This window comes from Corvus moneduloides, chromosome 3 (assembly GCF_009650955.1).
Source record: "Corvus moneduloides isolate bCorMon1 chromosome 3, bCorMon1.pri, whole genome shotgun sequence".
Classification (NCBI taxonomy): Eukaryota; Metazoa; Chordata; class Aves; order Passeriformes; family Corvidae; genus Corvus; species Corvus moneduloides.
The window spans coordinates 61,698,246-61,715,677 of record NC_045478.1 but is presented as its reverse complement, the minus strand read 5'-3'; the positions used below and the strand labels follow the sequence as shown (position 1 = coordinate 61,715,677).

Sequence of the window (17,432 nt, the reverse complement as noted above, 5' to 3'; positions counted from 1 at the left end):
TCTTGTTGGTTGGTTGTTATTGGGGGGTTTTGTTTGGTTTTTTTTTTTGTTTTTCTTTTGCTTTGTTTGGGCCAGTTTGCAACATTTCCTCACAATTCTCTTGCTGCACACAAAATATGTTGCAAAATGTGGTCTTCATTTTAGCCACTGCCATCATACAACAGAGCTGTATGGAAAGGTCACACTTTGTCCTAAAGGAGAAAAAAACCCCAACTTTGATGAATCCCTTCTGAACTTCTATTGCAGATTTAGCTGTCTGAGAGATGTTGAGTACCTGCTTGTCCTAATAGGCCTCCAAGGATTTGACTGCTCACTCACTTGTCTTGAAGTGCCGTACTGGAAATCCGTAGCTGGTTTTTTTATTAGTTTTTGTTATTTTGCGTAATATGGTGCAATGCTTAATCTATTTTACATTCTTTTGTTATCCCAGGATTTGCGAGCTGATATTGAGTCCCATGCTTCAGTCTATCAGAGCCTTTCACAGTTAAATGAGTCACTATTTCCAACAGCTTCAAAGCAGTGTGTGAAAACAATAAAAGAAAAATTTGAAGAGCTGGATGAGAGGTGGAAAGCTTTACCACAAATTGTTGATCAAAGGTTTGTGTTTCAGAGTGTTTTTTGCGTGTTAAAGTAACCGATATCCAGATAAGGAAGCCCAATCCCAAAACATATTTTTTACAGTATTACCATTAGGAAAACAAAGGTTTAAAATCAATACCAATCCCTGAGCTCCCAGGAATGGGGGGAGGAGAATCCCACAGATTTATGATGCTGTCTTTTCCCCAATTTTTTTTGGTAGAAGAGTCAGTTTCAAGGAGTGTGGGTCAGGAAATGAAGGCAATTTTGCATTTCCTCAGTTACAATTTCCCAAGTAAATTCTGAAATCTCTAATAATCTGCTCTTGTTTTTTTTCAGTTACGTGCTTTACCTTGTGCGAAGCCACACTATTGTATTTTTAAAATCCCTTTGAAATTCTAATTTGCCATAAATACTATAAATGCTCAATTTTTAGGCTGCTGGCTCATGTAAAGCTCAGAAAAACTGTCTCCTTTATTTCAAACTGTATGTTATAATAAATTTAGATTTCGATTCTTTCCATGGAGAACACACGTATTTTACTATTTGTAATGTAGCTTGAATCATAGATCTTGATCAATGACATAATCTTCTAGGTGCTTTATCAATATGATTGTTTTACTATATAATGATCTTCTACAGGTTGAAATTTAGGTATAGAAATTTCTAAGGGAAATGGGAAGGTAAATGACAAGGTCTTTTTTAAGGTCAGGTTTAGTCTTGGTCCTTAGGTACTTAATTCTGCTGAGTACTCCTCTGGACACGTTGTCCCTTTGAATTGTGTTCCTCTGATCAGACTTACCCTTGCTTACTTCAGTGGAAGTTGAGCATGAAATTCCTCACTCCCTGCCTAAATTCATGAGACTCTCACCTTGATTCAGTGTTTCAGATGATAGGGCAAACAGAATAGCTGTGACTGAAAATTAAAGTTTAGCTTCCATCAATAACATTCTCTTTGCTGGGATTACACCCATAAAGAAAATTTGAAGAACATACCTTGGTTGTTTGGGGTACCTCTAACAGCTGATATAAATAAAAGAGTGGAAACAGGAAAGATCCAAAGGTGCTTTCAAATGTTACATTATCCCCCAGAATTAAGAAATTAATATGGCAAAATAAAGCAGTATTTCCTAATTTCCTTGCATCTGGCATGATTTTTAATGCTGACCAACCAGGGTTTGGTTATGGGAAGTGATTAAATTGCATCAAGTGCTTTCATTCTATAGGATCAACTTCCTTCAATCGCTTGTTGCTGAGCATGGGCAGTTTGATGAGCTCCTGCTCAGGTTTTCAGACTGGATTAAGCAATTTCTTGCTGAACTACAAGCCACTTCAGAGATAAACACAGCTGATCAACAACTAGCTGCATCTCACAATAAGGTAAACTTTTGGATGTAAATATTAAAGATGAAGAAATTGTACAGTACATTTGGCTAAATGCTCATCTAGAACTAGCAAGTAATTTATTTGTTTGAAAACCAATATGCTGTTGCAGTCACATACAGTGTTCTGTTATTTTACAAGTTTAAAGTAAAATTGTAACACTGAACTATTCCTACTGAAAACCCCTCAGCAGTACTTGTTTCACTCGTAAGTTCAGTACTAAAATATTTCTTGAGCTCTTGATTTGAAGAAGAAACTCAGCTCTATTTTTTTTCTTTCCCATAGAACCACTCAATGGAAGTTGAAAGTAAGAAACAGGAGTTACAAAGTCTGAAGGAATATGTAGAGAAATTGGGTTCTTTCAGCAGCCCAGAGGACCAGCAGACGTTGCAGGGAAAGACTGAAGATTGCTTTCAGATTTTCCAGGAGGCAAGTCAAATAACTAGCCAAAGACAGAATGCCTTGGAGCAGTTGCGAGTATTCCTGGAGCTCCACAGTGCTGCATCAGGAGTGCTCCACCAGCTGAGGCAGACAGTGGAGAAAACAGGAAATATGGATAAAGCTAAATCTGAATTACTGGAGAAGGAACTCAGTGGTGTTATTAAGGATCTTAACAAGCTGGAATCTGATGCTTTCAGTTTGGATGGTTCCCTTACTAAGGCTCAATATCATCTGAAATATAGCACTTCTGGGCAGAGGACCTCCTGCAGGGCTATGGTGGATAACCTGGGTGTGGAACTGGAGGCAGTTCAAAACCTGTTGGGAACCAAGCAAAGTGAGGCAGAAGCTCTTGGAGCCTTGCAAAGATCTTTCATGGAGCATAAAGAGCAGTTACTGAAGAGCATTGAAGATACTGAGGAAAAGGCTGACAAAGAGGGCCTGAAGGAGACAACACTACAAGCCCTCCAGCAAAGGTAGAAACAATGGCACCTTTACACTTGATTGCAATCTCTAGACCTTTCATGGTTCATTGGAGGCATGTGTGTGTTTTCTACCTGGGTACTTTATTTTTTGCCAAGCATATGTATCTACTTAATAAAATTGTCTAAGTGAACTATTTGAATGCACAAAACACTTAAGTCTCGCTAATCTTCTGTATTGAAAGAACAGTCATGAAAGTCGATGTCTCAAAAATACATTTTGTCCAAATGAATCTTAAGATCCAAACAGCTATTAGAAGCCCCATCTAACATAACTATCTCAATCCTATTTTGGGATATGTACAAACTGAAGATTGTACATGGGATGATGGAATTAAAAACACTTACTGTAATAAACTATTAATCTAAATATCTGAGTGGATTTCTAGGTGACTGTTTGAGGGGAAAGTGTATATATATATCTCTATATGATTGTATAGCAGTATATGTATCAAAAAATCACATTCTGGGCCCAGTTCTAGTAGAAAAAAAAAAACAAATAATGCTTTATTGTAGGAAATATTAGAAAAGAGAATTTTATGCACAGTAACACTAAAAATAAATATTTCATTCTTTCTTTCTCTCTTCTCTTACAAAAAAAAAAAGTGAAGATGAGTAAATTTGAAACCTGTCTTTTAACTTGCAGATTGAGGATCTTTAACCAGTTAGATGAAGAATTGAACTCTCACCAGCATGAACTCCAATGGCTCATGGACAAAGCAAAACAAATAGCTCAAAAAGATATCACACTTGCTCCTGAGACTGACAAAGAGATCAATCGCTTAGAATCTCTGTGGAAGGATACCAAGAAAGCTATACATGAGAAGTAAGTAGATCTTTAGCTGAAGATAAGAAAGGAGAAGATGGGGAAAGAGACACAGTTATTACATGTAATATCTTCTTGCTATGTTAGTTGCAATGAAAAACAGGGCTTGAAGGTTAAATACTGAGTAGAAGAAAAAACCACATTGTTAACAAGAATATTTGTACCAGTTGTACTTATACTATTAATAAAGCCACAGATAGGTCCTATAGTACTGATAGATACACTTTCTATTACATACATGCTATATTGCGTGTTATTGTTTACTCTTCTGGAAGATAAGAAATGTCCACTGCATTTTCACTATCACTCTAGCTGGCACCTATTCTCCTTCTAGCACGTTTTCATTCTCTATTGGATGTGTGTTTCTGACAATTCTATATTTAGTGGTCCTAAATAATTTTTAGATTTCTGTCTGCCCAAGGGAACAGTCTCATAATAATCATCAGTGTATAACCAGTTACACTAATTGTGTATGATACATGATCAGATGATCAGTTTTATCAATGAACGTTGATAACGAAAGAAGCTAAAGAAACTAGAGAAAGTTTTATCATACCCATTTCTTTGTCTTAACTGCTTCACAATCATCTTTAAGGAGAACTATTAGTGTTTTCTCTCTCATATAGACCCAACTTTAGACCCTCCTGAACCTGCTTATTTTGGAGAGCTCTTTGGAGCATTCAGAGAAGAGCCAGCTCCTAAAACAGTTACTCCTCTTTCTTGACAATGTGATGTTTGCCAAAATCCTTTCATTGAAAAACACTGTTTTACAACTAAGCATATCCAAAGTATTAGTTTTGCTTCTCTCTCTTCAGTATAAACACCGGGAATGGATTGAATAGGTTTTTTCCTTGGTCCATTGCCTGAGCATAAATAAGCTTTCCTGGAGAGAGAGTGGGGGAAAAAAAAAGCGCAGGTTAATTTATTCTCAGTAGAAGGGAGGTAAGTTGAATATAATGTTTTAGTCCCAAAAGCATGCATCTGACAATTGGAGGACAAAATAAACAGACCTTAGCATGCATTGCTTTAGTCTTTATTTCTGCTTCTTTTTACCCAAAAAATACTCCATGTTAAAGAAAAAAGTTTTTTTAAAAAATGAACTGTGGTGTGCTTTCCAGTCAAAAAGATGCTAAACTTGGGAACTGAGATGCTTGAATTCCAGTTTCAGTCTTTCTTCTCCTGAAGTCAGTTGCTTTGGTATCTGATACATATGAGATGGCAATTCACATACTGTCTCTTCAGTGAGATGTTTTGTGGTGGATCTACAGTGATTCCTAAAACCAAAATTTTCATATTTCCTTGGCTGTCCTATTCCTGTTTCATACTACATCCTGGTTTTCCTAAGGTGAATTGCTGTGTCACATTCTCTATCCGTCAGAAACATGACAGCAAGTGGTACTAACACAGCTTTTTCATATTACAGAAAGGAGCAGTCTTGTGTTCTTATTGATCTGATGAAGCAATATCAGAGCTTGAAGTCAACAGTAATGAAAGTCATAGATAGTGCTAACAGCGCCTCTGTGACCAAATCCATTTGGAAGGATCGTGAAGATATCAGGCGAACGTTATCGAAGGTAATGACATATATTTTCCTTTGAGGAATACAAATTAGTTTTGAATTGGATGGATTTTTTTTTTGTTTGAAAGGTGTCCTTGAGCTGTGTTTAAAGTTCCTTGAATTTCTGTCAAATCTTGTCACACTGACATTCAGGGTTTAAACTGTACTGATTCTGATGAGGAAAGAATATAGTCCTTTCTTGTATTTTGATGAAATCTATTAAACTGTTGTTGCTACTTATAACTTTAATTGAAATGCAGATTGTTAATGTATGGAAAGCATAACTGGAAAACAGTGGAAAGCTCTTTATATAAAATACATTGAGAATATATTCCTATCATAGTATGAAAGGATAGTTCTAGTCAACATACTTCATTGTTTTTCCATATTGGGTAAATTTTGGAATAGATAAAAGGCCACAAAAGAACATGAATTGCACACATTTTGGATGTGCATTATCTCTTTCCCTAAGAGGACTTCTTCCATGGTGTATAATGTTGATACTGGCCATTGATCAGAGATATGGTATTTGGATCCCGACATTCCATTCATTTCACTGGACTGTACTTCAAAAATTCTAAATTCTGCTGTCCATCAGCCTGCAAGGATACACAGTTCTGAGTGAAATTCTTTCTGTTGTTTTGGAGTTTAATTTAATTTGGAAGCCTGTTGAGCTCTTGATTCAAAAACTTTCAGTCAGATCTGTATAAACCTTATTCTAAACTGTGTGTATTTATGGCCTCTTTCACACCTTAAAAGAACAAAAAGCCGGAACTGAGCTTACCAGTCTAACAAAGAATTTCATGTAACTTCCACATGATTCCTTTGAGACTTGGGCTGTGGAGAATTCCCTGCTGCAGCAGTGGCCACATCTAGGCCTGAAGAAGTTGGAGTGCAATAAATGTTTTGGCCATACTGCATCCAGCTTAGTAGCTTATTGTTAGTACTGCTCTCTCGTACTTGCTGTAGAAAAAACTGTGATCCTTCCTCAGCACGTTGTCACCTTTTCAGTGACAGTGTTTTAAAGATTTCCCCATGCCTAGGGTTGCAAACTTAGTAACCCTGAAGATTTTGTCTAGTTCCTTTCAGAACAGATCTTTACTTTTGTTTTCCAGAGTATCTAATAGTGAGGGGCTTTTAATTCTAAATTTTGTTAGCAACACCTTCTGTTTACCCTGCTATAACTCCTGAAGTGATTATTCAATGATGAAGAATGAAAAGGCAAATAAAAAAAATAAAATTCCTTTAAGTCTAGAAAATATCTGGGTACCAAGTGACAGGAATTCAGAATTTGTTACTGCCACTTGTGTTTTATTTATGAGAACGATCATCCTATTTGATTATGTTCATGAGAAAATCATATTGTTGCTTTGTATTTTGTGGAATAGTTAAATGTTAGGTATGAGCATTATCCCATTCATAACACAGGGCTAGGGATGGATACCTGGAGAACTGGATTTTTCTTTCTTTCTTTAAGGCTTCATTAAACAAGCAAATATTTATATCCACAGCATGAGGCTGCCAGGAATGATCTGAGTGATAAACAAAAAGACCTGGATACTTTCACTAATAAAGGAAAACATTTATTAGCAGAACTGAAAAGAGTGCATAACTGTGACTCCACTGCACTGAAAACAGATATGAACTCCACGGTGGACAAATGGCTAGATGTAAGAATCTGGTTTATATGCCAAATACAGTCTTGAAGTTTGGTTAAGCTTATAATATTTCTATTTTCTTAGGATCTTAGAGTACAATTGTTTAGCAAAATTTACTTTGAAGTATAACTCAAAGGCTTAGAGGGATGTGGCATCCACTGCATGCACAAAGTTGTGACATCAATTTGATAGATTTTAAATGATGTCTCACAGCAGTGTATGAATGCTACTACTGTAAATTTGCTCACTGCACAGTTCTAAGCATAAAGTTGGGTTGGATTCACACCTAATGCATACCAGCAATACTTTGTTAATCAGACTAATAAGTTAGGCAATAAATTACATTACACTAAACCACAAAAGATATGAATATGTTGAGAAAGACATCACTATAGGACAGAAATATAACATAAAAGCTAGTTACAGAATCACAGATTGGTTTGGGTTGGAAGGGACCTTAAAGATTTTCTGGTTCCAACCCCCCTGCCATGGGCAGGGACACCTTTCACTAGATCAAGTTGCTCAAAGCCCCATTCAAGCTGGCCTTGAACATTTCCACAGACGGGGCATCTACAATGGCTCTGGACAATCAGTTCCAGTGTCTCACCACACTCACAGTAAAGAATTTCTACCTCATATTTTACATTTACACATTTATACTGCTTTAGTAGCAAATTCCTACATTATGTAAGAAAGATACATGTAGGTTTTTTTGAAAGATAAAGTTTATTTGAACAAAAGCTTTCCCAGTAAAAAGTGTATGAATATTTAGAAAAAGACACATAAGATTTTTGTTTTATGATCTGGGTAATTAAATTGATCTTAGAATTCAGAATTCGGAACTTAAAACTAAATCTAAGAAAATTATTTACCCAAGCTTGCTAATTATTTTTTATGCACTTGCCTTAAAACTGTCTGCAAAATAGAGAAGTCTAAAATTAATTTGTGAATGGTATTGATACATTCTTCTTTCCTAAAAGGTGTCCGAAAGAATTGATGATAACATTGACCGACTGAGTGTAAGCGTGTCTCTGTGGGATGACATCCTGAGAACTGGAGATGAATTAGATGGATGGTGTAATAAGTGCATTTCTCAACTGAATGAAGGCATCAGCAACTTCAGTAACAGTCAGAGAATGGAGGTCCTCCTGAAAGACTTCCAGGTTCTTACCCATAAGTCAGTAATAAAAATGTTCTGGACCAAAATGTCAAGTGATGTCCAGCCCAGAGAGAAGGCTGTGCTGTTGTCTGTGTCCTCTGTTCAAGTGGTGGTACCCTAACCCAACAGCTAGCTGAGAGCATTCCTGTCCTTTTTATTTTAAGGTGTTTGCTTCTGACAGAAACAAGAATGGCACATCTTACTAAATCTAAGCTCCACAGTTATTTTGGCCCTAGCAGTTATATTTAGTTCTAGACTGAATTCTGTTCCAGTAAAAACTAATGGAAATTTTAGACAACTTCAGCTGCAGTTTAGGAAAAAAATGAGTAGTTTCTAAAACCTCATCCAGGAAAGTAGATTCTTCAGACAATAAAACGATATGGTGGACTGGAAGGTGAATTTTATTTCAGTTAGATGAGGACTTTCTTCTCTGGATAGTGTTAAACTCTTTTAGAAATCTAGCCAGTTTTCAGGATACATTCTGCCTCTATTAGCTTAAAATATATATCAGATCAATCACAGACTGAGCCATATTCTACTTCATTTGAAATAAATTACCTGTTTAAGAAGAGGCACATTGAACTTAATCAAGTATTATGATAGATTATAAAACAATAAATCATTATTTTGCTCAGCGTAAGCGCTATTGAATGCCTTATGTAGCAATCAGACCACCTAAATTCATTGCTGTTAAAACTGATTTGGAGTAAAAGCAGACAGTACCCAAAACACAGATGTACTTAATATGCAGGAGTGCCAAAGTAGCAGATGTGAGCACTGTGTGCCCATTTACAGTCACAGAATGTATAGTCCATAATACTTTTTTTGCACTTTGTTTTGCAAAGGCAAGAGGAAGAGCAGTTCAGTGCCAGCAGGATCCTGCCCTTTCAGCAATCAGAAATAGATGAGCATGGACAGAAACAATCAGTGTACCTCTTCTGCCCAAATCAGTGGTAACTTTCTTGACTGGCTACCTAATATTATATCCTCCCTAGCACAAAATACCTCCAAGTATTCTTCTGGGCATTTAGGGCAGATGTTAATTTCGGCAATTTAATCCTGCAGTCCACTGTTCAGTCTTTTAATTGGAATGATCTGCTTGAAATTTTTAGAAAGGAAGTTGTGGGCAACAGGATACTGATATTTCAAAACTCCAAATTATGATTTTTCACTTTCACTTTGGTACTATTTTTTTAATAAGTAGATATTTATTTATAACTTGGATCTATAAATACAAGGTCCAGATATGTCAGTGCATATATATCAGTATTTTTTAATCCGTTTTAAGGTTAAAATCTATTTCTGTGTCTAATTTTTTATCAAGACCTCACTTGCTTGAAATAAAAATCAGAGACCACGTGTAATATAGTCTGCATGCCTTTAAGTGGAACCTAACACCCCCAGTAGATACTTCCAGTCGAATAAACAATGACATTTTCATCTTTATTTTTCCATTTTTAACAAACTAAAACTTTCAGAGCATTTTAAATGCTGATAATGTGTATGGTTATTTCAAAGGAGGGGAAAATTTCTCTGAACTAACAAGTAAAAAGAGATGGGAGATTTTTAGAGCACAAAATTAGTAGAACGGCAGTGTTTTCCCTCTGATTTCTAAACTGTGTTTTCATTTTCTTTCAATTTTGAAGTTGGTGGAGCATCCTTCTGAAAGTCTAAAAGCTTCTTGTAGTTTGGTATGAAAGTCTGACCACATCTCTTTTACAGACTGAAGTCAAGGATAAAGAACTGAAGTTGGAGCAACTTAGTTCCAAAATCTCAGAACTCAAAGAACTGACCCATTGTCAAGATCCTCCTGCAGATCTCCAGGTAAAATAAAGACATTAGTAATCACAGATTGTGCTCAAAAAACTAAGAAAACATTCCTCCTGAAATTTCTGTCTATCCTGCACTACCTTTTTCTTTCAAGGTGGCAGATACGGCATCATTATTTATATGTAGCATAACTATTCTTTGTTCATATTTCTCTAGGTAGCCTTGATTTTTTTTTTGGTATAAACAGTATGCGATAAAGTAATTGAGCATTAGGATTGTAGAAGTATTTTTTAGTTAATCAAAATAGAAGAAATAGTTTATAATGTAACTGATGGGATATGGGACTACAGATACTCTCTGCACTGCACAACATTGAGCCACATCATACGTGAATGCATGCACAGTTTGTTTCCTTGAAAGGATTATAAGGCAGTAAAATATGTTCATTTGCTTTTTTAACCAAAAAGTATTCCTTGGTGGACTAGAATAAGGGCGCTGAACTAGCTCTTACAAGAAAAACAGAAAACAATGAACACAAAGGTGAGCTTTTGGCCTGATACTTATTCCTATGTTCTAGGGCAGTCACAAAACCAAAGTATGACTATTTTGCAGTTTGATTTCAAACAGAAATTGGTATTTGAGATTGTTAACTTTCAACATCAGAAATTTAAAAAATAAGCTGACTTCTGCAATTTTCATGGGCAGGGAAATATCTTGATACATATCAGTTTTAATAGAAGTTAATGTAACACTCAAGCCTTGCCCACATTTTGGAACAGGCTGCCCAGGGACGTCATGGAGTCTCCCCATCTGGAGAAGGAAAAGACGCACGTGGACGTGTTTCTATGTCACCTGCTGTAGGTGACCCTGCCTTGGCAGGGAACTTGGACTAAGGAATCTACAGACATCCCTTCTAACCCAAAGGATTCTGTGAATCTGATTTATCCATAGTACCACATTATGACTGATTTGATGTACTTTTATTAGTGATATGTGCTCAGCTAACATCTACTGTTGGAATCCTGGGTTCAGAGGATTTCAATCATCTACTATAATTTTGCATATTGCTGTCTTCAAACAGGTTAATGGGCACGATTCTAGCTGATTTTTTGTACTGTCTTCAATTTTCACCTGCCTTACACTGAGATAATTGAAGCCTCAGTGCTCTTAAGGCTCATTCACCAATTGGTATTTCTTTTTATCAAGCTATTTGAGTGCAGGTCATGTTCTTTATATATGGCAAATTAGTAAAGGAAAAATACCAACTGTTCGATTTTTCAGAAGTGGATAATAACTGCAACAGTTTGCAGTCTGGCCTTTTATAAGTCAGCATCCCTTCTTTGGATTACTGTATATCTAAGACTGAATCCCAAATGGTTGACATTTTGTAGGTATGTAAGCATCTCCAGTTAAAGCTGTAAAGAGAGCAAAATTATCATTGTGTGCCACTTTCCTACTTTCCATTTTGCTAATAAGCATTTACCATACAAAACATTTTTATTATTCAATGCGTTAATAAGTAACATTTTGGTTTTAGTTTATAGAATCAGATTTGAGGCAGAAGTTGGAACACGCCAAAGAAATATCAGAGACAGCAAAAGAGACACTGAAAGATTTCAGTACTCAGAAGATGCAGTTACAGAAGCTGATAGGTCAGATGACAGACTGGCTAACTCAAGTGGAAGAGACGCTTTTAAGCTGTGCACGTAACCTGGATCCTGAATCTCTAAATAAACTAAAGGTCAGTGCTGAAGAAAATTAATATACTTTTCCTTATGCAGTGATCTTTGGGATTTTTTTTCTGAGCTTTACGCTTAATTTTCCTTTGATAAAAACTGCATATATCCTGCACAGCTGCTAAAATATTAGCAAATAATACAGTGATAGTTTTTAGGAAGTTGCACCAATGAAAAAAAGTTCTGATTTATTAACTTTATACAAATCTTTTAGAAAATATTAATGAATAACACGGTCTTTGTTGTTCCAAGAACTGGTTTTGTTACACTGAACTCCTTGGTCATTACTCCAGTATGTTTGCAAGTGCATTGACTCCCTTGCAATAAGGTATGAACTCATAATTCACCACAGTAAAAGACACTGGTCCAAACTCAGTTTTGATACAAACTTCTACCTCAGAAGTCCTCCTCAGTCCTCATATATAGCAATTCTTTTTTCTACATCTAAGTGCTCTCTTGACTGCATGAAGTTAAGCACATCATAACATGACAAACCACATGGAGATATTTGACTGTGAGCACAGTTAATATTGATATAATAGCCAATTCACATTCAGTTTTCAGAAAACATTTTTCTCAAGTTGTATGTAAAGTCCCGCTTATTCAGAAGTCCTGCCAAATACCAGTGTCATACTGCATCCCACATGTACCTTCAGACTTTGCTGAGAATACCTATTTCTATTCAATATGCCTTGAAATTTATTTATTTCTAGTAGAGTAATAAATCATGAGAAGCAGCACTTTTCACAGTTCTGCAATGGCTCTTTAGTTTCAAGGAGTCATCTCACTTGGAAGATTAAGGAAACATGATCCAGAGCCTCTTTCCTTCGTTGTGTCTGGGCTGACTTATAGGGCACAGGAGGAAAGAACATATAGGTGGAGTAGGGAATGCTTGAGAAAAAGACAGTTCTTTTGTTTCTTTATAACTATCTTATTTGTGCTGTAACTTTATTTTCAGGAAACACAAAAGGACCTTCAGCTTCAGCAAAGCAGCATTGACTCAACCTGTGAGACCCTCAACAGCCTCTGTCGCAAATACCCTTCGGTAGAGCTGGAAGCTCTTGGTGGCACTGTCACTTTGTTAATAAAGAAGTACGAAGCTGTGAATCTGCTCTGTTCCAGAACTCAGGCCAGGATGCAAGAGTCCTTGGAAAAACATTTCCTCTGTGAGTCTTCCGGCTGGTTAATATGAGTGAGCTGTTATCCACAGCCGTGAGTCATTCTGGAGTCTGCCAGAGTTTCCAGTGATGTCACTTGCAATTACAACTTTGTTTTCGTATGGAGCCTCTCAAAAAGTCCTGTTACCAAATGTTCATTGGATAACTGCTACGAAACAAAGCATTTTACATAAACACCATTCAAGTTTAACCATGTCATATGCATGAAAATGCACCTTTCCTCACTGTTAGTATTCACCTCTATCGCATAAATACACTTTGTATATTTGCAATAAAGAGAGGTATATAACCAAATGGAGGTGTTTATAATGTAAAAGTACACATCTGAAGTATTTCCTGGGCTCCCTGGATAGTCAGTGGAGAAAAGTAAGCAACTTTTAATCTTATTTATTAAGATACTGATCTAGGTTTTATTTAGCATAAAATTGGGACATAGCATAAACTGAAATTGACTGTCAAGGGCAGCCTAGTAAGACTGTTCAAAGTTGGATGTTTATAGTGGAAACATCTAATTTCTTGTGAAATTAATCCTACTCTCAAGATTATTGAAGACAATTAGACTTATTCTGTTACCTTTTACACACTGTTTCTGAAGGATAAAAGAATTGTTTAAAACAGCTGTATAATATTGTGGATAATGCTGTATCTTAAAAAATATTCTCTTCTCTATACTTTTTTATTGAATAAGACTCTATGCAAGAATTCCAGGAATGGTTTTCTGGTGTGAAGGCTGCAGTAAAAGAATCATCTGACAGGTCTGGGGACAGCAAAGCCATAGAGGCAAAGCTACATGACTTGCAGGTATAGTGAAGAAATTTTAAAAAAACCCCAAACAGTAATTAGCAATTTAGTATAGGTAACCAATTATATATCTAAAATAATTTGTAGAAGCTAACACACTTGTTTTTGTTTTAAAAAAGGTAATATATGAATGGTTCAAGGCAGCAGTATGTACTCTAGAGGGAATACAGTGAAAACTGTGGTCCCTGTTCTGAGAGATCAGAATTTAATTTCTGGAAGGTTTATGTGTAACTATACTATTCTTGTTTCTGATTATTAATATTTTTTTTCCTTTTTGCTTTCTTTCTCTTCTTTTCCTTTTCCTATTTTTAGAACACTTTTACTTATTCAACATTTCAGATTAATACTGCTTTGTCAAAGCTCGTAGATATATACTTTTGATGAGACAGAACATAAGTAGCAGACACCTGTTGTAAACAACCCTAATTCCTGAAATGTGTAACATCTTCAAGAGATTATTAAACTATTCAGAGAAAGCCATTGCTACCTTGGGATCAAATAAGAAAATTGAGTGCTGTGAATTGTGGCACCACTTAGTAAAATTTTATCTGAACTATCTGCATAGAAATTTTTTCCATAGCTAGACATGGCTCTCATCTTATTGGAGAAATCTAGCCACTTGTCACAGAAATATTGCTTATCTTTAATTATCAAATCTTATGTGTTTAAACAATACTCTTTCATTGCACAGGGTGTGCTGGATTCTATTAGTGAAGGACAGAACAAATTAGATGCTGCCTGCAAGGAAGGAGAGAGTCTATATGGTTGTTTACCCAAACCAGTTGTGAGCCATATGCAGGAGCAAATAGCAAAGTCTAATCAGAACTTCCAGGAATTCCTCAACCAGTGTCTGAATGACAAGAAGGCCCTGGAAGCTTGTGCCTCACACCTGGGAAGGTGAGTAATACCAGCAGTCACAAATAGACTGCATGAAATTTTCTGGCTGCCAAAGTGCAAGGCAAAATTAATTCTTTCCGGTTGCTCTAGTCCTGTTTGCTTTTTTCTTTGGAAATATTTAGGAGAAATAGAAGTTCTCTGATAAAAACAAATCAACAGGTCTTTCTCCAAGGGTATTGATTTGGTTAAAGAATGAAAGGTCAGGATCATGTATGCAGAAGTTCTGCGTAGCTTGTGAAACTCCAAATCAGCTGGGATTCCAGTAATTTAAGTTCCATTTTCTGAATGGAAAATGTGTGATGAGTGTTTATTTCTGTCCTGGGGTTTGAAGATAGAATGCTTCTTACACAGCATGTGCCTGTTCTGTCCCATTCCAAATGGATATGTTTCCTAAGAAGCCAAGAAGGAAACACTCTTAAATTACTGCTTAGGGCTGGAATTTTGGGAGTTAAAATATTTTCAGATCTAACCAGATTCAAAACTGTTGCTAATGGAAAGCAAAGTTAGTGTGACAGCAATGGGTAAAACAGCAGGATGAGACAGTGTGCCTGCATGTAAGAAAAAGGTTTTCAAACTTAGGGTGAGAACTTGTTTTGGTGAGTTTTTAGCACTCAAGATTCCAGTTCTGTTCTGTAGTAGAAACTGAAAACACAACACTTCAGGTGTTCTACACATAAATGTTGACAAAAAGCCCACTTTTACCCATTGTTTGTTCTTAGACTAAATCATTATAAGAATTTGAAAAAAGCATTCTTTTGGTCTGCTTTTATTGAATCTAGTAATAAATAAAAGTACTGTCACTTTAAATTTTGGAGGCTTCTGGTCTCCCTGTAGTTCCCATGATTTTGCTGAACATTTTTAGAGAGTTGCTGAATATTTTTAGACTAGTAGTCACTGTGGAATTATGTTTTGTGTACAACTCTTATTCTTGAAGCACGAAATTGATACCCAGTCTTGTGGATATTAACTTCTTCCAACTTTACTCCATTTGAGAAGTATTTTTTTAAGGGAGTATTTATCTGCTCCGTAGCTTTGAAGATCAGTACAAGAAGCTTGCCCTGTGGATGCATGACATGGAAGAAAGAATAAGCACAGAAGCATTAGGAGAGAACAAACAGCTTATTTCTGAGAAGAAAAAGGAGGTGCAAAAAGTGGAAAAGTTCCTGGAAGAGTTGCTGAATTCAAGGTATATTGAAAATACATTTTCTAAAATTCTCTCTTTTTTTGCTCTACTAGGGCAGAAGTAAAATTAAACTTTATTGGGGTAAAGTGTGTTTTTGAAAGCTAGAGGAAAGTATTGGAAAATACTCTGTGAAAAGAGGCTGAATCCAGATGCTTCCATTTCTAATGAATTTCAGTCAACTCCAGTATCTGGTAATGATAAATTTCTTATGATTAAAAACTTATCATCTTCATTAATTAATGCAAACTGAAAATATAATTTAGAAAATAAATGTTAAAAATCTTGCTTTTAAAAGCAATAGTGAAAATTACATTTATCATTATAGCCATTTTAGAATTTTCTTTCTGTCCTGTAACATTCACATCCAACCAGATTAGCAGAATCCTCTGTCCCATGAAGCTTGCTTTATAAAAGAGCTCAAAAGGCACCCACATTAGCTGTAAAATCTTTCTAAAATTCAGACTTAGCCAGTAGATGGTGAAGTAATTGCCAGTGTGAGTACGCACTTTTTTTTCAAATTCTCTTTTTATTATTAGGTTGGTGAAGATAGAACAAAAATAGTAGTCAGTTGTCCAAGTCTGACAGCATCTTAAAAAGAAACACCCTCTCAGTCCCTATTGCGTTGAGACTGATGCAAGACGTTTTGGTCTGATGGAAATTCCCTGTACTCACCAGGTATCAGGTATCAGGAAGGGTGATCAAGTAAACTGAGATTAACTGGATATGACCCAGTTTTAATCTGTTTTACTGACCCTTGTACTGAACCCCAGAGGCATTGTCTAATCCTGGACAAATGACCTTTCCATCATGCCTTCCTACCTGTCCAAGACTACGAACTTCTTAGAAGCTTTGGCAGGTACAAAAGGGTAGTAGTTCGTACAGAAATGGAAAGTTTGACTGCTGAAAAGAAAATTAAGGTAGCTTTTAATTTAAGTGTTTAACACAAAGATTTCAGTGTGATCATTCTGAGCACCAAAATTCTGCAAGAAATGGTACTGCACACAAGAAAAGATATTAATTGATACACGCTGCTTATATTCTTTCAGTCTCTCCTAACTGATTTTTTCAGTTAACTGTGAACTCTTATCACTGGTGGAGTAGGTAATTATGTCAGCAGCCTTGATAACTTCTGCCAGTGGCTGTAATACTATATGCTTTCTGAAACTTTTAGTCCCGTTATTTTCTTTCAGGGAATCTTTTGATCAGCTGTCCCAAATGGCACAGACTTTAAATGAAGATGGCCATGGTGCAGGGAGGGAAGTGCGTCTGGCTTCTCAACATCTCACCAATTATCAAAATATGGTCAAAAGTGTCAAGGAGAAGCTGAGGACATGTCAGCTTGCACTCCAAGAGCATCTCACTTTTGAGGAGGCATTGCAGAGTATGTGGGCATGGGTGAAAGAGGTTCAAGATAAACTGACATCATCACAGAGCACTCTTGGAAGCAAAGCCACACTGGAAAGACGACTGACACAAATTCAGGTAAAGAAAGATACAACTAGATATTACACATCAAGATTAATATTGGATGTGGGCCACATCAGTGGGAAAGGTATATTTTTATAATTTATTATTTCTATGGTTATGAAGAAGAGGATCAGAATTTAAGGTGATCTTGACAAATTGGGATGGGAAGTAGAAAAAACAGGATGAAGTTTAATGGAAACAGGTGTCAGGTATTACATTTCATAAGGAATAATGAACTATGAAAATGTGTATTCAGGTCCCAGAAAGCTTTCTAATAGAGGGGAAGCCTTGGAATAATTGACAGAGAGAGAGACTGTGGT

General features: G+C 36.2%; 1 protein-coding gene across 22 annotated transcripts in view; it reads left to right on the top strand.

Annotated features, from left to right (window-relative positions):
• The window catches only part of SYNE1 (spectrin repeat containing nuclear envelope protein 1), a 295,197-nt gene that overhangs the window by 120,461 nt on the left and 157,304 nt on the right, over positions 1-17,432 (top strand). For all 22 annotated transcript variants that reach the window (XM_032101881.1, XM_032101882.1, XM_032101866.1 and 19 more), the window contains 14 exons: positions 431-597; positions 1,803-1,956; positions 2,245-2,873; positions 3,526-3,705; positions 5,129-5,279; positions 6,775-6,933; positions 7,902-8,084; positions 9,803-9,904; positions 11,388-11,591; positions 12,545-12,752; positions 13,453-13,565; positions 14,257-14,462; positions 15,493-15,648; positions 16,836-17,127. In XM_032101881.1, the coding sequence (XP_031957772.1) occupies positions 431-597; positions 1,803-1,956; positions 2,245-2,873; positions 3,526-3,705; positions 5,129-5,279; positions 6,775-6,933; positions 7,902-8,084; positions 9,803-9,904; positions 11,388-11,591; positions 12,545-12,752; positions 13,453-13,565; positions 14,257-14,462; positions 15,493-15,648; positions 16,836-17,127 (2,904 nt within the window). The remainder of the gene's footprint in view (positions 1-430; positions 598-1,802; positions 1,957-2,244; positions 2,874-3,525; positions 3,706-5,128; positions 5,280-6,774; positions 6,934-7,901; positions 8,085-9,802; positions 9,905-11,387; positions 11,592-12,544; positions 12,753-13,452; positions 13,566-14,256; positions 14,463-15,492; positions 15,649-16,835; positions 17,128-17,432) is intronic.